A 23,826-nucleotide genomic window follows, 5' to 3' on the forward strand; every position below is an offset into this window, starting at 1 on the left:
AATATGCTTTTACGTATTAAATTCAATCAAATATAGTAATATGTATAATTACTGCTGAGGAAAAAAACTATATAAAAACTGCTGAGTATTTTCAAACAAGTCTAAAACAAAGCTTTATTTCTAGATTAAGAAACACAGAACAAATCTGTCAAACGTGGATATTGATACACTGAAATTCTTAGTAAATGAGGGAGTTTATAACAAAGGAGTCAAGCACAGGATGTAAGACAGAAATTGAGAAGAATATGCTTGAATTCCTGGGTGCAAATCTTGCTTGCCTGTTGTTTTCACCTGAAAACTTTGTATCTCACTGTTGTCTTCGAAGTTTGATGTCCTATAGAGTGTCCCTGAATATTCTGTGTGATGAGACAGAGTGATATTTAATTGAAAGCCTATGATAGCATATGTGTAATTTCCCATGATGTGATATTTCTTTCTTTAGCGTATTTCTTTACAATCTAGGAGATGAAAGAAAGACTTTTAGAGACTTTCAGAGACATCTAATAAATGAATTATTAGATAAGTAGTTCAAGAGTTGAGATATGTTGTAATTCAGCATCCTTACATTAGGACTTTTTGATTTTTATGTAGAGCAATTAAATGTAATTATATGCACACACGTGCACGCATACACATAGTGGAACCTCTGCCTTATCCAGTCAAGGACATTTATTAACTTGGGCATAGTCATTCTGCAAAATATTCTGTTTTCTGTTAAATTCTTGCGTCGTTGTTGGTGATGAGTATTCTGAAAGTAAGGGGGACCCCAGAAAGAAGAAACGAAAGGATTCGTATTTCTCGTATGATTATATAAAAATATTTCATTTTATGTTTGTATTTTCCACAAATTTGTTCTTGTGGAAGTTCTGCAAATAGAATTTTCATACGTGGCCAAAATTTACTCTTTATATATGCTGAGAAATCAGCAACCAGAAACACAGAAATACCAATGTTTACAAATGAAGTTTGCGAAAGCTCTAGGTGAATGCTTACATGGTTACATATTTTGAGAAATAATTTGAGGCGTCTCCCAAAGATGAATTAAAGAAGAACAGAAACACTCTTTGTGAAACTCGCAGATGCCATAGTGATGAGCCCTAACTATTTCAAGATTGTAATTATTCTGTGAAAAAAGGAAATGTAATTAGTGGTGTAATTAATGGTACATTGTATATATGTGTTCTTACTGAATGATGAAAGTAAAAATAGCAGAGTTGTGCAACTGTCCCTTGAAGGAATGTGTTTTGGCAGCAAGCAAAATTCATCTATGGGGAATGAGAAATGCCTGATCATGGGTAAAAGTGGTTCTAATTAGTTTATACACAATCAGACTGAGTCAAGTTTTAATTTTGGTGCTTCCTAACTTTGGATACTGCATTTCACAACTTCCTAGCCATTGCTTCCATAAGTAATTTATTAAGTATTGGGAGGAACTTATTTGCACTGCCTCTTAAACAAAAACTAGGAGACTCGGAACAATAGTTTATCACTGTGAACCGTCTAAATAAAGTCTTTATTGATACTGGCTTGAGCATGATTCTCATCAGTTATCCGGGTATTTGCTATGAACAGAAATTCTTCTTGAGATACCTTTTTATCAGTGAAGTACTTTTTTTTTTCTTTTTTTTATTGTTACAACTTTTGTAAAAAAATTGGTATGATGAACCATTTCACATCAGCACTGCAGATCTAAATATTTGTGTCCAATAAAGCAGGGAACCCACGTACTTTGGAGGTAAACTTGGAAGCCTAGATTTGTGAAGCACCTGAAAAAGAGGAGGGTTAATGCAGGACTTAGGCTATGGGTAGGAAAAAGACAGATGTATTTGGGGGAGAAGGAGAATGCAATGTTGTGAGCGTTTCCTTTGGTGTTTCACTCCATGTGAACAACAGCGTGTGTCGCTTCAGTCATTCCCCAGTAGAATAGGGGGAGCTGCCAGCCTGCGTCGAGGAGGAGTTTGGGATTCCTGCTGTAGACAGAGGTTTGAGCTGGGTCAACTGTCCTGATTGCCACGGGATGTGTTCACCTCCTGCTTAAAGACACTGTGCAAACGTCTCATATTCTGTGTTACAGTTGTCATGTTTAGGTTACAGTTTTGTGCAAAATGTGCTTGATCAAATACAGTTGATTTCTGTATCTTCCCTAACATATTCTAGCAGATTAAATATATTTCTCTGGAAGTTATGTGTTCTAGTAAAGCACACTTGAAGATTGGTAATTGGAAAAGTTATAGAAGTGGAATGTAATTGTCCCAATTTTTTTGTTGAAGCTGATTGTGAAGTAAATGTGGCTACTATTTTGCCATTGTAAAATAAAAAAGGCTTAAGCTTTATGACCCTATATGTTTTAGCCTGGAAGGAAGAGGAGGATTCCCTAGTGTAAAATGTTGCATTTTTATGTAGTAGTAATTTCTTCCAAAGATTACAAGTTGTTTCTAGACCTACGTGTCACATCTAAGTACTTCCGAAAATCCTAGCTGTGCGACATTGTGATGAGACCATGGACAAAAAGCTCCTGAGCTGCATTTTAATAGGCATAGAATCTTTTAAATTTATCATAAATTTATATGTACAGATTTAAAATTTATACCTGGGGACTTTAATATCGCACAATTCATGTTCAGGTGTCACTGGACATGTAATTGTTTCTCCATTTCACATTATGCTGCACTTGGAGACTGTGCTGTAAATCTTCTGTGACTGTGGCAGTTATTTCGGGATGTTGCTAACGCTGATTTATGCTCGTTCATGTTACTTTAATTTGAACACACTATTTCCAAAGCAGCCGCTTAGCGCATCTGGTACTTAAGGCAGCATGAATATCCCATAAGTTAATTTTTTTTTCTTTTTTTTTTTCTTTTAACATTTCAATTACCAAGACTTTGCAGGAAGTGCAGCATTTTCCAGGAGATTAAGCTGTAATCATGAAGTTAATTATTTTTATATCAAATTGTTTTTGTTGTGGGATACTTTATTTCTTATCCAAATAAGTAATGTATTAACTGATTTTTCACCTTCTGTGTCAGACTTAGAAAGGTAAATAAGACAAAATTAAGAGGTGTGCCATTGCACAATGCAGTCCACATCACCATGGTTTATAATTTTCAAAGCCTTTCTTATGTTTTATATTTTCTGATTTTATATTCTTATTTTGACACTTTTTCCAGCAAGGATATGTGAGTAAGTCTGTTCTAGTCTGACCTATCAACAGTAGCTCTAAAAGAGGTTGTGAACTCAGATTTTCCCAAAAATAACTAAATAAAATAGAGACTGTTTATTTCTGGCATTGACGTTTTATGAGAATTATATTCCTGTGTTAAGGAACAGTAAGCTAAAAAATTTAAATTCGTTTTAGGCTGCAATTCATGGATCTCGGTTTAAAGGGCAGGAGTTAAAGTTGGCATGGAACAAACCCACTGCTAGCATGTCTGCTGTTGAAACAGAAGAAGCTGAACCGGACGAAGAAGAAGTAAGCTTGTTCTTTTGGTTTAAATACTCTGTTAATTATTTAAGGTGAAATAATGTCTGTCTTTTCTGAAAATGATTTGTGGATCCATGCTTCTGTGCCTGAATGTGACTCTCATCTTTTGATTTCTATCAGTAAATATACTACCTGTGTTCTAGCCTGCTGACAGTCCAGATATTTTACTTTTTTTTTTTTTTTCAGGAAAGTTTCCTCTTTTAAAAAACAAAACATTCTGGAGATTGTGTTTAGAAAATTGGAGACGTAGTTGTGAACTTGCCTGAAAACAGTTGAGGATTTTATCCAAAACCAGTTATTGGTTCAGTCTACCTAGACAGTAATTCCTTAGAGGATTGACATTCAGAATGAAAAATAAATGCCGCTTGGGATAAAAATAGACATTTGTTGTCTTAAATTCATGTATTGTGACTTAGTTGTTTCTTTGTGATAGCCATAGAGCAGCTGAAGTATTTTAAATACACCGTGACTTTGCAGTGATGTTGTGTGTGTGCTCTGTGGTGCTTTGGCGTCTCCACCAAAGGAGGCTGTTTCACAAGTTCAGATTTCAGTATGACCGAGTTCAGTTTGTCTTTCTGCACTTGGTAGTGCCCAGTTTTTAAGATGTGAGTGAGCAAGAGACTGTGCGAGGGAACCTGGAGAGGATCTTAGGTATTTTGTCCCTTCTCCTTCAGGGTTGTGTTGCCTCTTAAGATGGACACAGTGTTTGTTACTAGGAGGAGTCTGCTTTATTGAGAGGTCTCACTGAGAAGCTGCTTCCCTGAGACATCTCTGTTTTGCTTAATGAAGAAAAGGGCATGCAAGGATGTGCAAACACTTCAGCAGAGTAAAGGCAGGGAAGTACAAATTGATTGGTAGGTGAGATGCAGTGGGATTTATCTTTTAGCCCCACTTGGAGACACTGGACGTCTTGGTTGTAGTAGGAAGTGAGGGAGGGGGGAAAGACAGTAACAAGCTGTGTGCTCTGCCTCCCTGGTAAGGGGAGAGAAGAGGATAGATTCATAAACTCTTGAAAAGTTGTGAGCCCTTAGGTATTCAACAGCTCTGGTCTGCTGAAAAGATAGTTTGGCAAGTGGCCAATCCAAGTGGATGAATCCTCAACAAGATTCATCAAGTATGGAAAGAAACCTGTTGGCATGAGACCATTTTCTGTGATTGGCAATTTGTTGGACCTATCTAAAACTTTGTGTAATTTCGTGGCTTAGATGTTCAGCTTTATTGTATAATCTTTATTATGTTTTTTATTTTAATATATTTTTGAACTTTGTTTTCTTATTTTCTTTTTTCTTTTTAATTTAACCATTTTCCTCTGTCTTTCTCAGTATTATTTCTGCAATTAAGTCTTTGGCTAGTGATTTTTGTGGAAAACATATGAGAGGTTTTGATCTTGGGTCAAAATCCTAGATACTCACTTCCTTTGTATGCTCGCTGAAATTTTTGCAATACTGAATGTCTGATACAAAAATATCATTTTACCTGTATATTTGTCAGCTCTGTTTGTGGATTCTTACTTGTGCTGGTGTTTACAGATTTCTTACTTAACATGATGGGTACATCTAAGTACTAATTTACTCTCCTCCATTTTCTTAACGGTCCAAGTATATGTCACGCACAAGTATATCTTGTTTGCTTAACATGATTGTATTTTACTTGGATTCTTTGCAACCGAATTAATCCCTCCAACCTTTTTACTTACTAGCCATTGTGAAATTTGTATTTCTTTCATCTTGAGAGCTTTTGGCATTGTTTCTAGCGTTTGATTTAAGTTAATATTAGAAGTATAATATGCCCATTGCAAGGTCCTGGATGGATCAGTTCAAGAACAGCAAGTTCATGTGCTGACGATTAACTAGTTGCATCGAAGAAATTCTGCAGTCCTGTTGTTAGAATTTTTACTTATGTAGGGTTAGATCAGGGTGGTTTTTCCTATTGTCAGTGGCCTGAATTTCAAGTGTGTAAAATGACTTGAGTTTCCATGGACTTAATTAATCTTCCTACTTAGACAGTTTTACAGCAGCTATTATACATATGTATGAAAAAGCTCTCCTGCTTTTATTTCCATGCCCAAACTCTGTCATTTTAGGAATAGTTAGGAATAGTAAGATAGATAAATAAATAGGAAAAACTATTTAGGGAAGATAAATAAATAGGAAGAACTTATTTCCTGTGACGGTGACAGAGCCCTGGAACAGGCTGCCCAGAGAGGTTGTGGAGGCTCCTTCTCTGGAGATCTTCCAAACCTGCCTGGATGCCACCCTGTGCCACATGCTCTGCCATCTGTCCCTGCTGGAGCAGGGAGGTTGGACTAGATGATCTCTAGAGGTCCCTTCCAACCTCAACCATTCTGGGATTCTGTGAAATAGAGATAGTATGCCTAAGACCTGAATGAAACAAAGAAACACCTTGATGAACTAGAAAATGAACTAGGTCATTCCACAGAATGACATCTCTGAACAGTAGTAAACCATGGCTCCTAGTCTGCTTATGAAAATTGGAAGGAAGGTTTTTTTAGACTTGGGCGCAGTAGAGTCTGCAGCCCCCACAACCCAGAAAATCCCTGGTGAGGAACCACTTGGTTATGAAAAGCCCCTGAGGTGGCTACGTGTCAGCCTTGCTGCTCGTGGGGGCCTCACAAGAGAGTTGACTCTCCTGCGTCAACAGCAGGTCCCTAGGGAGAGAGTTGCAGAGATGCTCGTCGAAGGAGTTTGCAGTTCAGGGACGTCTTGAGTGAAAGGGGGTGTCTCCATAGCCAAAAGGCTTTTACAGATACCTGTTCCATGAATGGGCTTCTCTGGAACTTGGGGTAATTAACATCTGTAATGTCCCGTGACAAGGAATGCTCCTGTTCTAACCATGCATAGCAAGTATAATTACCTTTATATTGGACTCACCACCTTCACTTCAGTTTTTATATTGTCTTGTTCTTGTGTCAAAAAAAAGGAAACAATCATCATCCTTCCTCACCTTAGCTCTAAGACACTTAATAGACCGCCACCATACTTCTCCCACGTTATGTTTTTTCCAGGCCAGACATTCCCAGGCTGTGTGGTTGTTCCTCTGTAGGGTGGTGGTTCCATATGTGTGGTCAGCCTCGATGCTGGGCCACAGTACCCATGTTTGTTTTTCATTAATGCATAAACTGATTGCAAAGTGTGCGATCTTTAAAAAGCTCTGAGATAATGGATAGTTCATATGTAATTAATTCATATATATGTATACATTGTTATGTGCCTGTACTTAGGGAAAAGTAGAAACATGGCTCCCTGATGATCTTTTCTTTTTCTTCTTATTTTAGCTTTGCCTTCCTGAAGGCAAACTCTTAACTTTTTAGTGAGCCAAAGCTGTTTTTGTATAGTCTTTTGACATGTTTTATTGTTACTGAAAGCCAGCATAGCAATTGAAAACCTATTAATATATTTTGTTTAGATTTCTATAAAGACCTATTTCGGCCCTAATATTATAAAGATTGGGGAGAACAATTTTGAATTTAATTAAGCTGTCAAAATGACTCTGACTCAAACTTTATGCTGTTAAAGTAGATTAAGCTCTTTGAGGTAAAAAGAGGTGAAATTTTTATGAACAAGGGAAAGCTAGCATTAATTTTCAGTGTAGCATCTTAAAATTCTTGGCAACCTAACAGCTGGAGTGTGGATGTTATACTGAAGAATCAGAAAGGTAACATCTCTCCTGGTCGTTTTGAAGTCCACTTACAATTTGGTGTTTTTTTGTTTGGTTGGTTGTTTTTTTATTTGCCATCTATTTAAAATATATATTTGTGTCCGTCTGCATGTACACACTGTACTTTCTTAAAAGCTTTTTTTTTCTTTTAGAAAATGAATATATCCTATATTAAATCTCTTCAGAAGTTTATATTTTGCTTTTAGATCTCTTAGATATTCTGGCTTAACCTAGAGACTATCCTGTTTTCCTTCTGAAGTTTCAGGAGGAGTCTTTGGTGGATGACTCGCTGCTTCAAGATGACGACGAAGAGGAGGAGGAGAATGAATCTCGTTCGTGGAGAAGATGATTCAACTGATCACTGATAATGCTAGAACTGCACCTGCATTGCATTAGTATTACCTAATGTACTTCTGCATCTTTGTAATAAGAAGGGTTTTGGTAAATGTGGTGAAGTTGGATTCGGATATAGACTAAAAAGCAGCTGATCAGTTATATGTTTTGAGAGATTGATGTTTGAGTTACATTTCAGTAAATGATTGCTAAAGACATCATACTAGGAACATATGCAATGTTTTTATTACATAGTTCTACAGAAAGTTACAGAATTCTTTGGGTTCTTTGTAATTTACTGAATTGGTCAAACACACATGGCCAGAAGTTGTTATAACATAGATAATTTTTGTTTTATTCCAGATACGGAATGAAAATTTGCATTTAAAATCTTTGTGAATGTTTTCAGAAATGAATAGATAACAGTACTAAACCGAAGTCTCTACAGTTATGTATTCATAATATTGCATAGTAGTATGCTTAGGCTTTACTATGTACTAGCCTTTTGTTGGATTTGTGTACGTATTTTACCTATGGGTTTTAATGATAAAGTGTATGACTGCTTTGCATATAAGTCCTTATGACTTTAAGATGTTAAAAAATAAAGAAATGGAATGGTCTTCAAAAAAAAAAAAAAAGAAAAGAAAAAAAAGCAATAACCAAAAAAGCTAAGGGCGATGGTCCTTCATAATGAAAAAAAAAAAAAGAAAAAAAAAAAAGAAAAAGACAAAAGACCATTCCAGATGGCAACCCCACCCCCATGTTCACAAAAAGAGCTATAATCACTATCTCTTACACTACCCTAACGTCGACTATAAAAAAATAAAACTTGAACTAGACTTCCGTCACGCGCAGGCGTACTTCGCTGCCAGGTAAAAGCGTTTGCATGTCTCCTGAATTCAAACATCCATTTAAATCAAACTCCCAGTAGAATAATGCTTCAACAAGAAGGAATTCAGTCTGCCTACCTACACTGTCCAACAGTAGAAGAAAGTTTGATCCCACAGTGTGATACGTGCACTACTGAAATGGAGTCTAAAAACACATTTAAGAGAAGTGAAATGTTTGGTATTAGTCTAAAAACCCTAAGTCTACATGCAGTAATGGATCTTTTCTATTCCTGTGTGTCTGTAATTACCTTTTTCCATTTCAGTAGCAGTATGTGGCAGATACTCAGTTCATACTATATTGTATATATTCATTATTTTTTAATGTGCACGTGTGAAGTGTTGCCACACTGAGGTAGCTGAAGTAACTCTGATGCCAGAGTTACTTATTTGGCGGTTTTTAAGAGGACACTTGTTATGTAAGGACATAAGTTCATAGAAAGGGGAAGTCCCGACTCCTTTGCACTAAAACACCTCTCATCTCAAAGAATTTGTTTCTCTGTCCCTTAAGTGGCATTCTGCTCTGCTGCTGCTTTTTTACAAAAAAAAGGCTGTTTGTTACGTATTAGAGTTCCTGTTTTTTCTATCAACTCATTGAGCTCAGTACAAAGCCTCTGTCTCATTTATCAAATAGATGCCAAGGACAGTTCTTCAATTAATAGTGTTTTTTTTTCTTTTTTCCACATTTATTTACTCTTTTTTTTTTTTCAGGCAGGGACCATTAAGTTTTAAACTGTTATTGTTGTTAACAACAACATTTTTTTTTCTCTTTTTAATTCCAAAATAATAATGTTGGGAAGTTATTCCAGAGATAGGACTTCCCCTGTAAACTTTTTTCTTGCTTTTCTGTGCTTAGTTTTTTAAGGGTTTTTAGAGGCCTGGATCCTGTGGATGTGTGTTTATTCTTGTTTTAATGTTGCTTTGCATATACGTATCTCGTTGCCCGATATGCACTGTAAATTTTTGTATAAGTTTCACATTGAAATTTCAGAGTCAACTGCCATGCTTGTTACAGGAAGTTTTAAATCTTGCCATAAGGAGTCATATTTGGGAAAATGATTTCCTTTTGCACTGAATTTCAGGCAAAATAAAATATTTTAAGAACCCTTTTATCCAGTGCTCTGAATGAGCTGTTCTTGCTAGTTCACTGGGTTAAATACATGATTTCCTACTTTTCTCTTTTAATAATTTAGTATATCTGAAGGGTGCCAGTCTGATAGTGCAGGAGTTGGAAGTTTCTTATATGTTGTTTTACAGACTAGGTACGACACAGGAAAGCCCTGTGCATGTTGCCTTAAGGCCATTGCATAGCACGCTTTGCTGCTCAAACCTGCCTCTCCACTAGCCCTCAACCATAATCCAAGCTGCCAATGAACATTATTGAGTAATGATTTACTTTAACCTTTGCTTACTTCAGAGATTTCACACTTTAAAAAATGTCATTTATCATTTGCTTGTTTTGAGTCTGCACTGGTAGCAGTAACGCATCCATGCAAGACTCATTTCATAGTAGCTCTCTGGATCCTGGTCTACCTGTGAGGGTGAATAAATCCTTTAAAATGCTTTTTGTGCTCATACCTACACCAAAACCGGGAAGGAATCCTTGTTCACGTGTATTCTTTCCACTCTTGTTTTCTTGCATCATTTTGAGTTACTGGAAACCACGTGGATCAGAATGGTTTGGTTTACTCTTACTTCAAGAAACAAACCCAGATGTTTAGTTTTCAGTCCAAAACTGCTGTGCCTGGATGCTATTCCTTGCCCTGTCACAGTCTAAACTGATTCTGTCAAATGACAAGATTTTTTTGGTTTGTTTTTCTCTATCCTTGTGTGCTTTGCCTGGCAGTGTTCCCGCTGTTTGCTGCTGCCTTAACCATCTCTGTTGTTTCAGTTCTGTCAGGGCCCTGTTGAGATGGGCCACCAATGAAGTCTCTGTCACCTGGAGCAGCGTCTGAACCAACCAAGCATCCTGCTGAGCTTCATTCCCCTCTTAGTTGATCCTGCTGAGCATATTCCTTAAGTATGATTAGCTAAATCATTCTGGTTTTTTAGCAGTTCTGGATGGATTTAGATAGTCTGAAACACTAAGAATGTTTTTCTTCAGAAAACTTTCCCAAATTTCTACGGGGAGAAAGGAAAACATTTAAGAAGGTATTTTCTTGGTAGATGAAAGAGGACTTGAATAAGATGTGGTCTGATAGGTACTTCAGTGACAACATTGTAGAAAACCATATTGGCTAAACTACAGAAAAGATTAAGTAACACAAGTCAGTAATTAATATAATATAATTAAGTTTTTTATATCTTTTCCAAGAAGTGAAAACATTTCATATATTCTTGGTTTTATAGTTGCCAGACACCTAAGGAGCATAGAAAATCAAAAGAAGTGCAAGATTCTTTTTGACTAAACACTAATTTTGATTAGAAATTTCCTTTTTCCTTTAACTAACTCTTAAAGTGGTAGGTCCCACTAAGTATACTTGGGATGGGAAGAGCAACTCTGGGAACTTTCACCTGGCGTTGCACAACTGCTGGACCAACACAAAAGTTAACAGGAAGAGGCATAGGTTTTTTTTTTTTTTTTTTTTAATTTTGAAAATCTGCACAATTTTGACTTACGCTATAGTAGAGTGGAGTAGGACTGCGTGGAGTAGGACTTACTGTGTTGTTACTTAATTACTTTCAAAGTAATTTCTGTTTTAATAGTTGCTGTGAAGTCAGACAAACTGGATGTTTCTTAAACCTCTTGATTAAGAGTTCAAAAAAAAGATTCAAGGGAAAAAATTTATAAACTAATTCTTGGTGAAAATGAACTATATTTTGGGGGACTAATATACATCTTTATAAGCATTCTAATAGACTTGTCACACAGTTGTCTACGTAGTGGTTTTTTTTTTTTTTTTAACTGAAATAATTATTTTTGTTTTTTTTACCTTAACATGCTTTGGCATATCTCTTTTCATTCTGAACCGTGATTTGAGTCTGCAGATATCAAAAATGCCTATAATAAAAACAGGGACTTTCGGCTAATTTTGTTATTTTGATTATCTTTAGACCTGATTGGTCTAAGATACACAAATGAGAGAGGTTCAAGAATATCCTATACAAGTAATTTCTCCCTTTCCTCTTAATGAATCATTACTTTTAAATTCCTCCTGAATGAGCTATTGTTGAAGCTTACTTGAATATTGATACTTCTGACTTTGTCTGTCTGAGTGAAGTTTTCTTTGTTCTTCTTGTTACAGTAAGCTTGTTATGCCGCCTTTGAAAATCATCTCATCTGACCACTTGGCACTTCACAACATTTTTGACACTTTTGTTGAACTCTTGAATTCCAGGATCCCGCCTGCTTTTTCAGCACAAAAGACTAATTCCTTTTCTTGCCTTTTTCCCACCAAGACTTGAAAATTAGGTTCAGCAAATCTGTCTGTTCTAGTTGATGAACTGGTTTTTAACATTTCCTGTGGGACACTTTTCCAAAATTCATTTTTCTGACAAACATCTGCAGTAGACCTGGCTTTTTTGGCCTTTGGAGACAGAGTCGTTTTTACGGTTAGCAGTACATATAAATCTGTTCAAGTTTTTTATTTTTTTTCTATTAAAAAAGCAACAACAAAAATTTGTAAGTATCTTACAATTTCTCTTCTACGTTGCAGTTTCACTTAAGATTTTGAGTAGCATATTGATGGTATATGTTCCTTTTAAAAAGCAGATCTTTTTTTTTCTGTCATTCAGCATATATTTTTAAAATATTTTTATTTAAATTTTCTCCTGAAAAGCTGTAGAGATTATATGTACCTTTATTCGCAGGTCTCAGAAATGGAACAGCTCGGTGACTAGTTAGCGAAGAGTGACTTTTGTTTCTTAGGCTTATTGTTCTTTTAATGGCACTGGGTTATCCAAGATGTTTTCCTAATGAACTGCAGCTAGATGGAAGATTTCTCTGCTCTAAGGCATGCCAAGCCGCCTTTCTATACAATAATTTCTTCTCTAGGGAAAGGAGAAAAGTTTCTTAGATTTTAAAAGTCATAATTTATTCTTCATCTTGCGCAGAGTTTTGTGTAATGCAGATGTTTGAGTCAAAATGTTTCCTAGGAGTAGAGAAAACAAAGATTTGACAAATATGTTTGTTGACCTGTGCATCTAAAAATCCATATCCCTATGCCAAAATCGTGTTTGTGTTGCTAATGCATATGTGGTGTAGGAGAGCTCTACAGAAGCAGAGAAATGCCTTTAGTCTACAAGAACTCGCATTTTATGGAGCTCTTCAACTCTGCAGGACTCTGCTCGATAAAAGCTGTGAAAAGTGCCCTTTCCATTAAAAGAAACTTGATTTTAACGAGAAGAAATGTTCTTTCTCACATTTGCAGACCGTCCTTTCTCTGCTCAGAAAAGGCAGTTCTGAGTTTGAGTTTTCACTTGAGCTGCAGCCCTGTGTTTTCTTTTTTGGGTGCTAGAGGGCACTATGGCTTCGCAAGTGAACCCGACAGTAACGGGAACACTTCTGTGATATTTTCCCCTGTTTCAGTTCTCATACTAATATTTGTATTTCTTGCAGGAACCTGTATGCATCTCTAGCATGTCAGCAGAAAATCTATTTTTTGTGAACTGATACAAGTTATCTCTCTTTGGAATTAGGTACCAGTGATAAAACATGACTCCAACTGTTTAAGTCTGGATAAAATAGAAGAATATTTTGTGTTGCAAGAGGCACGTACCCGTCTCCTCTTCTGCTCTGGGAGTTGAAGTATTTTTTCATAGATTACAGCTGCGGTAACAGAAAACTTTATGCAGCTATATCCTGTTTGTCAAAGCTTTTTGTAAAAATCAATCTTTTAAGTACATGCTTATGATCTAGAGTATAGGTAGCAAACAAGAAACTAATTCCCAGCTGGAAAATGTGCATGGCAGAGGATGCTCTGCTTTTTGTAATCTGCGAAAGAAATCACAACATTACCATGGTGTGAAGAAATTTTGCAACCGTAGCCAGTTATATTTGTTTTCGGATAGACTCATTTTAAATACACCAGAGAATTAACTGCTAAAGCTACACCAACCGGTGCAGCGTAACTACATAAAATAATTTTTCAACTATAGCATGGAGTACTTGCTCATGGTGATATTTTTGATAGTATTATCTTAGCTGTCCTGCTTGTGTGCAACCTCCATGCAAACAAATCCTTGCCAGGCCAGCGACACAAGGGACGTCCATTTGGCTCATTCTGTGTTGTTTTCTTACGTCTTGTAGTTGAGTTTAATATCAGAAAGTGCTGAAATATCACTAATTTTGTTATGATTTGCTTGATCTAGAAATTCAATTATGGGGAGATTATTATGCACATTTTTAGTGATCACCCGTGGACAGACATCAGTGAGTCCTGGACAACTGAAAAGCCAGTGTCTTTCAATCCACTTGAAAAAGGAATCCTTACTGTTCCAACAGGTCTGCGGGAGAAAAAATACTTGGAAATTCTTATTGGGAAAGAAATGTTTTTATTTATCACAGTCATTTAACTGTGCCAAATCTGATGGATGCTTAATATATTACTACGTCTGTTCTCAGGGAGATACTAGATATCATTTAATATATCTCTGTATGCTATTTCTACCATTTTGACATTCATATCTGTGCGCATACTTATTTCGACACAATTTTTGGTGATATTTTCCACCTCTGTTGTCCATGGGGGATATTTTACCATAGAGAACGGAGAGAAGTGTTAAGATACTGTTTATTTGTTTGAATAGTTCTACCAGCTTAGCCTTTCTCACTGTCGTGAGGCAAAAAGCAGAAGAGACAGGAGGAACCAAGCAAGCTGCAGCTGAGCAGGTTCAGGTAACTCTGCTGCAGGATAGAATTGCACCATATAGATGTGCCAAAAGGTGGACTTTCCACAGTTCAGTAATTAGACTTATGACCATCTTCCAAATAAAATATTGGAATAAAGGGAAATACTATCTGGTCATACTCAAAAACCTTGCTTCCATGTGTTTTCCCAGTCACTGGTTTGGATGTGGAGCCTCTAATTGCTTATGTACAAGAACACCTTCAAAATCAGTTCATCTTTTTATATACAGAGCGCAAAAGTTGTTTTGTTTCTATATCCAGGAATGAATATATTTCAGGAAAAAAAAATCTGTTTACTTTTACACTGCGAAAGAATAGCTGCTGAATATTTGTTTCCAGACGTGGACACGGGACTGCTGTAAATGACTTCTGTCACTTTGTTTTTGCTGGGCTCAAATTTTATCTGTCATTTTGCAAAACTAACTACTGGAAGCCAAAAAAAAAAAAAAAAAAAAAAGACATTTTCTCATCTTAAGATCTTGGATTTTCTTTTGCTGTTCTCGGAACCAACGTCCTGCACATCGTGCGTTCAGATGTGCTGTTGTGATGCAGCCAAAGTGTGAGATGGAAGAGCTGGGAGCAGTCGGAGCAGCAGCAGAACCTCCGCCGTGTCCATGGGTGGTCAGGGAGCTGCGAGGAGTGGCCCCGCGTCCCGGCCTCAACCGCGGAGCGGCTTCTGCATAAGGATCGCGCAGGGGTGTCAGCCGCGCAGTGGGATGAAACTGAACCTTTTTTTTTTTTTTTTTTTGACAGTATATAATGAAAAACAGTGAAACCATTATAATTTGTTAGCTTGTAAGAGGTCTGTATTTGCACTTTTGTATTGATGAATTACCCGCAGTACTTGTATTCACTAAATATATATTTTGATAACTCTTATTATTAAAAGCATTTAAAAGTATTGTTTTTTTCTATATTGAACTATCTCTAAGCATCCTTTAAAGTGATCCTTTGCAAGTGCCATTTCCGTTTTCTGTCTAACGTTTCCTAATGGATCTGATGTTGTCTTGGGCCATGCCTGCAAACTTACTACATATTGAAGACTTATTTGCTCATTTTAGGAATGGAAAGCTCTGAAGAATTAGCTATATATTAGGGAAATAAGTTGCAAAATCTGGAATCTGAAAAAAAATGAAAAGATTAACCAATAACATTTAATTGTGATACCGTTTTTAAGATGACAGTATATCATGTTTCAGTACTATCTGTAGATAAGCTTTTGTTAAACTTTTAAAGTAATTCCAGCAGGTAATTACTAGTGTTATAATAGTCTGAGCCAGAATTGATGGTAGCTTGATTGGCTGTAGCAGTTACTAAAGTTCACATTTTATGACCTCCTTAAAAATATTAATTTAGAAGCTTATGAATTACTCTCTGGAGTCACTCTGAATTAACAAATACTGAGCTATCCTTTAGCTCTGGAAATTTAAGCAATTTCTACCTATTACTGCATTTTACAGTGTTTTTAAGAACTCATTTTCTACGTAGTGAAGAGGTAACTCTTTCATGGCCACTTGCAAAGAGTGTCCTGTTCCCCTATTAAAAGAGCCTGGATGGTCACGCCTGTGCCTCCTGTGTGCTTGGCACACGCGCATTTGTGTGATCTTCACTTGGGGAGCTAGGACATGCTGTTAGCAATGAGATGGTCAAAACTGAATCTCTGTCCTACTCTGCTTCAGCAGGTGGCTGGAGAAGTTTGTAGTGGAGGCTGCAGCAGCAGCTGGGACCAGCTGGGATCGAGGGCTCATCTCCCCATGGTCTGATTCAACTTTCTTCCCTGAGCTACTCCCACTTGCAAACCTGGCATCACTACACGGTTCCTGGCTACTTGTGTTTGGCTCCAATTCTTAGTTGTATTTAGCAAAATGTGGAAGTTGAAGAGCTTCCACGGGCAGTCAGAAGAGCAATTGCGGAGAAGGAGTGAGGAGCCTTGCACGTGTTCACACGTGTTCCTCACATGCACGAGGCCTGCTGTGGGTCAGGAATAACCTCCTGAACTGAAAGGGGAGGCAGTGAGGAGGATGGTGCTGGCCTCTTTTCACTGGTGGCCACGAACAGAACTGGAGGAATCGGCCAGAAACTGAAGCATCAAAAGTTCCACAGGAACTTAAGGAAAAATTTCTTAACAGTGAGGGTGACAGAGCACTGGAACAGGTTGCCCAGAGAGGTTGTGGAGTCTCCTTCTCTGGAGATCTTCAAAACCCGCTTGGACGCAGTCCTGTGCCACGTGCTCTGGGTGCCCCTGTGTGTGCAGCAGGGTTGGACTAGATGATCTCTAGAGGTCCCTTCCAACCTTGAGCATTCTAAGACTCTATGAAAGCTGCACGGTTTAGCGTCTGAGCAGGGCCCTCTGTGCCCCTTTAGCAGTCAGCAAAAAGGGAGTCTTGGTAACTTCGCTAACAGGGGCTTCTGTTTTGGGAGCCCTGGCTTCTGTCACTGCATTCAGTGGTTCCGAAGGGGGCAGTGCCTTGGGGTAAGGAAAGCCCTAAAAGACGCTCTGAACTTTACCAGATCTTTTGGATCTCTGCTCTGCCTGTCAAGGGAAAAGCAGTTCTTTGTCAAAAGCTGTGGCTCATATGGCAGGACCTTGCTAATGCAGCAGCAGCGAGCTACTTAGCGAAGCACCAGTTTTTCGTGGGAAGCTGAGCTGAGGGAATGGGCCACAGTGCTGCACTCTCTCTTCCTAAGAGAACACGGGTTGCCAGCTGGCTAAAGCAGCCCTGAGGCTAGGCTGCAGCAGGAGGAGATAATTCCCCTAATGGAGCTGTGTAGACAAGCTAACCCTTTGGAAGGGACCACAGGCAATTCTGATGGCATCTAGTGTGTGTCGGGAATTTTGCCAGTCACGGAACCAAGTTGGGAAGGAGCTAAATATAATTTGCTGAGAGACACAGCAGAATTGGACAGTGTCAAGGCTGGTTTTGCTGATGTTGGGTGCTGGTAAAATAAACTACCAAAGTTAAATGAGAAAATGGGAAAGGAAACACTGAGGCAGATGGAAGCTGGGGTTTCGAGTTCTGGTTCAGGCCAAAGAATTGTTCCTATGTGTGTTTTCTTTTACATAGCCTAGCTGCTCTCTGTCACCCTGTGGGACAGCCCAGTTTGCTGCAGAAGAGAGAACCTGCTGTAGAAGATTTGGAAAATACCACCAAATTCACAAAATAGGCCGAAGGAATGCTGGTTATTTTGTTCTGGTTTCACAGAGGCTTTCAGGTGGAGCTCTACGTCAGCATCCAAGGCACCTCACAGTCTAGATGCAGCTTGGTTTGGTGCTTCCTTCTCATCTCGGTGTTGCTTATTGAGAATGCCTCTGAAGAAAGCTGCGTTGTTGGTTGGTTGCTGTTGTGAAGGATCCCTGTCCTCTCCCAATTGGTAGTGTTGGTGTGGTCACACCTGTGTGCCAGAGCAAGATGGGGTAGTTTAAACAGGTCAGGTAATAGATCTTGGCTGTTATTAAGCTGTTTAACCCTGTCGGCTGAGTGAACAGATGAAGCAGCAATTACACAAGCAGTTTAACCGGCAGATCATAGTTTCAGATGGGAAAATGAATGGTGATGAAGTGGAGCAGAGACTGGAAGAGGGTACGAGGCTAAACTCAAGCGAACCTAAACTCCAACCACTTTATTCACAGGTACATATGTCAACTGAACTGCTAGAATGGAGCACTCTGTAATACAATGCAGAGCTTTTCAGTGGCTACCTCCTTTCACAGCTCCAGCTTTCTGCAGAATCACTGGCCCTGTCTCGTCTTTCCTCTTACGGAAAGATTGGGAACGGAGCTGAGCATTTGGGAGTGTTGGGAGCCGTACCAAGTCCTGTCTTTATCTGAGAGAAGTTGTGTTTCCTTGAATGCTTTCTAAAGTCGGACAATTAAAAATGGATTCAACATGAAATATAATGAAAATATTAATATGAAGAGGAAGGCGGGCTAAAATCTTACGTCTTTTTGGGAATCCAAAAATCACAGTGAGAATCTACTTTCTTATCTCCATGGATCCATAACTTTTGTAATTGTGTTTACAAAGATGCCAAGTGAAATCACATAGAAACCTCAAGTCCTTCTAAATTTTTACACCAGATGTTTATAGGATAAACGATTGGTTACAACTTGCGTTTCTATCCCAACAACCCAAAGAACCAAGTAAGAAAGGGGAAAAAAAAAGGTCTCATGACCAAAACTTGCACCTGTCTTCAGCACCTTGATTTTGCTAGGTGGTAGACTGGTGACTTCTGCATGCCTTGATGTCACATAGTCGTGCTGTGGTTTACTGTGCTGCCTGTCCCGCAGTATCACATTTCAGCACGTCTTTGTAGCTTCTGCTTTTAGCAGAACTCACTGGAGACGTGGGTTATTTCAGTGTCTTGTTCCCTGTCTGAATGTTGGTACTCAGCCTCTTAGTCTACATCAATACTAGTAAATTAAACATAGCTGGGACTACAATGTTCTCTGATGCTGAAGCCAACTGGCATGGAACAACTCTCATGCACATTATTAAGCTCCAAAACAGGGCAACCGCATCCCTATTCTCTACTGGGAATGGTCTCCAGCTTGGGACAGCTGATCCAGGTCTCCACTGTGCTGGGGCCTAACAGCTTAACAGTATGGGCAATCAAGTTCCAGTGCCCAGGAATATATGCCTGACCTCTATATTTTACTAACAGAGATTGCTCCGGTTGCATGATATCTTCAAAAACTACCAGCAGTGGGTAGAGTGGTCTAGCTCCAAAAGTAGCCTGAGGTCTTGAGGAAGGTCCGTTCTGTGGAAAGGCAGAGACAAGAGACAATGTTATTCTGCAAGAAGTCCCTGCTCTCTAGCAGTGGTTGAAGCTCAGCCAGTGATTAAAAGAGAAAGAATGCCTTTTTTTTTTTCCCCCCCTAATTCCTGGTGCTTTTTGCTAGCACAGAAGTGGCAATTAGTTTTCAAAAATGTAAAACCTTAGAAGGGTGGCAGCTATTGGATTTGATGAGAAGAGTAAAATACATGGTGGTCTCATGAGTATAGGCTCAGAAGAAACCTCATTAAAGAAAGTGAATAAAAACCTTGAGGTTGGGAAACAAATCGTGTGGAATACAATCCATTGTATTCAAAATCTCTGATCATTGGGGGCTTCTTAAACTATCCTCCCTCTAAGTATCAGCAACCATCTTCAGAATGAACCTAGCATGAATTTAACGTTCCAATCAGTGGTGCCCCATTGGTGCCGTGATATTTTTCTTGTAAACCTACCAGTAATATTGCAGGTTCCTGTAAACTGTCAAAGGGGAGGGGGGCTTATGCACAGATAATTCCTCCTTTATCTCTTCAAGTATGCTTTCTGGTACAATTCATCACCTTAATTATTATACCCTCTGCAGCTGAAAATTCATTGAGATATTTTTTGTTGCCAAATTACCTGCACATACATGGTGAAAATATTCTCTGAGTCTGCACGCACATTTCATCAGGCATGTTCCCATCGGTCAAAGTAGTGTGAATACCTTAATTACTTAATCAGCTTTCTGGGTCTCCCACACAGACAAGAAAACGCTGGAGTGAGTGGTATGGCTACGCAGACGTGCCTAAGAAATGATTAGAGGTAGTTTTCCTAACTTTTGTATTCTGATAGGCAACCAGCGTCTTAGATCCAGTGATCTTAGAAACACTGTTACTTAGTGGTGGAAGCTGATATTTTTTCTCTCCTCCATTTTTACATTTGAGGATAAAGCCTAATTTATGTCCTGGGCATCGTCTCCTAGAAGTTTTAAATCACTTCATGAGGCTTTCAGCATGGCTTATGTCATTTATCCATCAGCGCTCAGTCCATTTAATCCAGGCCTCTCAGCTGCACAGACCTAGCCCCTGTTGTGAGTGATCGGCCTGCTTGAGTGCTCCCAGCTTCTCCTGTCACATCACATTTGCATAAAAGAGGACGGATAACCAAATTTGAGCACACAAATGAAAATGCTAAGCGCTGAACCTGTCACAGTTGTTGTTCAACTAATTGTGAAAAATTTGATTTGCTGGCTTTTCACTGTTTATCATGCGGACCCCCTTCTCAAATTTGCGTTGGCTTCTGCCTCTGTACATGTAGCTTTTAAACTCTCTACACAAGCAGCCTACCCTGGGGATTACTTACCTCTCCTACCAGCTTTTAATGTTGGCTCATCTACTTGACTAAATTAGGCCACCATGGCAAACAAACACATAATTAAAAACCTGGGAAAGACAACTGCAGTTGCACTTCTTAAATTGATTTTGCAGTCTATTACTGGTCTACGCCTTTGCATTTCACCATTTTTTCTTGTCCTTCCGTAAACCCTGAAAATACCTATCCTTTTGATTCAGTATAGAAGCGATGTGTATTATTTCAAAATGAAGACTTAAGGATTTTCTTCTCAAAAGATAACAGTAAAGAGAAGTGTTCTTATTTCCAGTTAAACTGTAGCAGCCACTATCCAGACAGACACTTGATTTTTTCCAATTAATAACCCTTTTTGAATTGATGTAGAAGTTCATGTGATTGTGAATTATAGCAATTTTTCAAAATTCTGTTTTTTGATAATTTCCAAGTGTGCTTTCGGCTACTGTTGGGTATGCCTCTATTTCAAAGCACCTTCTTCTAACTTATTTGTATAATTTACATGTCACTTCTCAGAAAGGAATACCAAAATCAATTAAAAGAATCAAATCTCATTTTTCTTTTTTCTTTAGGGCAGGGGGGAGGGGAAGGAGGTAGTCCAGCCAAAAAGTCTCTACAAAGGTATAGAAATTACCATTCACATATCCAAATCTTCCAATGCTTTGTTATAAACCGTGGTCCTACTCTGAATGCTCAGAACTGTCATCATTGAAGAAGGTGGATAACATGCACAGACAAATACAAATTACAAAGAGCATTTAAAAACCTCTAAAAACAACCTGATAAGAAACCTGGCATATAGAAGTATACAAATAATTGATGTTTTGCTGGCTGAACTGAAATATCAAGATAGTAGTTTGGGAATACAGAAAATATTTTGTCACCATTTTGTCAAATTGCAACTGATTTTTTTTTTAAATACAAATATTAGAATCCATTTTGTTTTCATCTAGTTTTGTTGTTAAAGGAGAAACCTCCCTGAGGTGCCCTTCCTGTCAGGCACAGGTTATTCTCTTCTTAGCCTTCATTTTACCAAGCTCACCAGGCCAGACTTTGATATGGGCTTTGATATGTAGGGTCTGATGTGTTTGAATGTAGGTGTTTAAGATATTCAGAGCTCTGGGTGCTAGAGATCACTGTCCCTTAGCTCTTATTAAGTTTTGCCCTTTTCTTCGTTGTTACCACCAAATTCTACAGTCATTAAAAATGCAGCTAAAGAAATAACTCTTACATATTAGGTTTTTCTTGTTTGTTTGTTATCAATTTCTTTCTTCACATCTTATTTCACAGCATATTTTATGTCCTTTCTCATGAGCAGCTTTCAAGAGATGACCTCCTTTCCTGCCCTCTTTACTGCATTTACCAATGAATATTGATTACACAATTATATTTTCAAAATAAAGTATTTGGAAAACAGAAGTACTGAAGTGTTTGGAATTAATCTACTCATGATCATTTCAGACCTAAACATCAAACTGAGAAGCAAAGAAAACTCAAGAAATGAGTTAGCTAACAAAGCAAATTCATTCTACTTGACAAACTGCAACTACTTTGCCGACAGATTTAGCTCTGAAAAAATGTGAAGTAGCTGCTCTGTGCCTGATGCAGGAAAGCCTAGAATAAGAAAATGGCATTCAGATGCCCTGAACACTGTTATGTCATTTGGATTAGTCTTAGTAATCTGCAACAAAATGTATTTTATACACGCAGAGTGTATTTTATAGACCTTTCTAGCTCTTTCAAAATTTCAGAATTACTCCTGGTAGCCAAAATGTCCTAAGATGTTGTTGTGATTGAAAAGGCAGAAGATTTCTCTTTTCAAGAGAATATTGTCCTATCTTCAATATCCTTTTCTTCATATCAACAAAACAATAATATTTCCAGAGCTATCCTTTTCCTCAACAGTGGGATTAATATCTATTGGTAAACCATTATCTTTTCTTACCATGAGGCAATTTGACATGGAAGTCTCATGCTGATAGCAGAACCCGAATGTATATTTAGGTCATCTAAAAGAATTATGCCAATCTCCATTAAGAATAATGTCTCAAACAATATGTGGAGCATACTGGTGATAGGAAGACACATGCCCATGAATGGGGTGAAGCCATCATCATTTTCTCAGATCGTAACAAAACAACAAGATATAACTATCTTGCTGTGTTTCTAGCTTTATTGATATGTGGAATTCTATTTTAAGTCTTGGAAATTTAGCATTCATTTGAAAAATAAAAATCCTAGTGCCTTGTTTTAATTACTTTGCCTCTCTGAATTGAGTTATGGATCTTCTTATGTTTATTCTGAAGCAGTACAAGAAAGGGAGAATAGAAAGGAATGGCCACAGAATGAAATAGCTCTTGAGCAAATTTTACAGTCTAACTATTTGAGACAAATGAACTAAAAGGCAGTTTTTGCAAAGGAAAAATAGGATGCTAGAATTGTTTTGCTGGACAAGTTGAAGAAACACAACAGAGAGAGGGCACGAAAAGTGTTAAAATTTAGCAGAAAATGTATTGTCATATTCCTTCAGCTCTAACAAAATGTACACTTGCCATTTATCCTTCAACTAGGTATCTGCTAATGTTTGATTAACAAAAATCTCCCTGTGTAATTCATGGGGATTTGCTCATTTTCCCAGGTCCACTTGTGTGTCTCCTCAGCTCAGTCCTTAGGTTGGATGTTGGAATAAATTAACTTACATTGACTTGCTTCTGATTTTGCTTCAGATTGTAAATAACTTCATCATCATATTAGAGAAGCCGTATGATATGATATCCATAGAGTATCCATAGAGAAAGTGATATATTTAACTGTCTACTTTATATATATATATATGTGTCTATATATGTATATATAAAAGAAACTTGTATACCCTATGGATAAAATGTGTTGACCTACTGTATAAGCATGAATAAAGTTACTTTCCCCCCTTTCTGCTAAGTAATAAGGCAACTCATGCTGAGAGTACAGTTAAAATATACCTCTAAGTATTGGAAATTCATACATTGTAAAGCCAGATGGGACTATTATGTTCATTTTGCCTGACCTCTTCTATAGCACAAGCCATAGGGTTTCTGTAATATTTGTGATTTCCAACGCATTAGTGTGCTATTTATAGAGTGCTTTTTATAGGATATGTATTGTATTGAAATGGCAGAACATACAGTACTCTGAAATTCTGCTGGATATTTTTAATACCATGATAGTACAAACGCTACTGTGCTTTAGTACATATAACTTTTTCAAACAAACAAGCAAACAAACAAACAAACAAAAACATAATTTCTAACAATTTGCTAAAAATATGTCTTTATCTCGTAAAAGTGCTCAGGGTAAGAGCTGCAAGATCACATATAGTATGAACATACAAGTGATATAAAATAGTTTAGATAATTTATCAATTACCGAGTCCCATAGAATCAAACTAATAAAGAAAAAACACCCTACTGGTGCATCACACAAACTGAAGTATTTGAGCA

General features: G+C 37.8%; 1 protein-coding gene across 3 annotated transcripts in view; it reads left to right on the forward strand.

The window, feature by feature from the left end:
• Window positions 1–8,251, forward strand: part of RBM26 (RNA binding motif protein 26) — a 52,594-nt gene extending 44,343 nt beyond the window's left edge. For all 3 annotated transcript variants that reach the window (XM_088540279.1, XM_088540280.1, XM_088540282.1), the window contains 2 exons: window positions 3,356–3,469; window positions 7,419–8,251. In XM_088540279.1, coding sequence (XP_088396405.1) covers window positions 3,356–3,469; window positions 7,419–7,508 — 204 coding nt within the window. In that variant the 3' untranslated portion in view covers window positions 7,509–8,251. The remainder of the gene's footprint in view (window positions 1–3,355; window positions 3,470–7,418) is intronic.
• Window positions 8,252–23,826: the final 15,575 nt, after the last annotated feature.

Source organism: Tinamus guttatus, unplaced genomic scaffold (genome assembly GCF_059628265.1).
Source record: "Tinamus guttatus ecotype Peru unplaced genomic scaffold, ASM5962826v1 Tinamus_guttatus_pri_ptg000058l, whole genome shotgun sequence".
In the NCBI taxonomy this organism is placed as follows: domain Eukaryota; kingdom Metazoa; phylum Chordata; class Aves; order Tinamiformes; family Tinamidae; genus Tinamus; species Tinamus guttatus.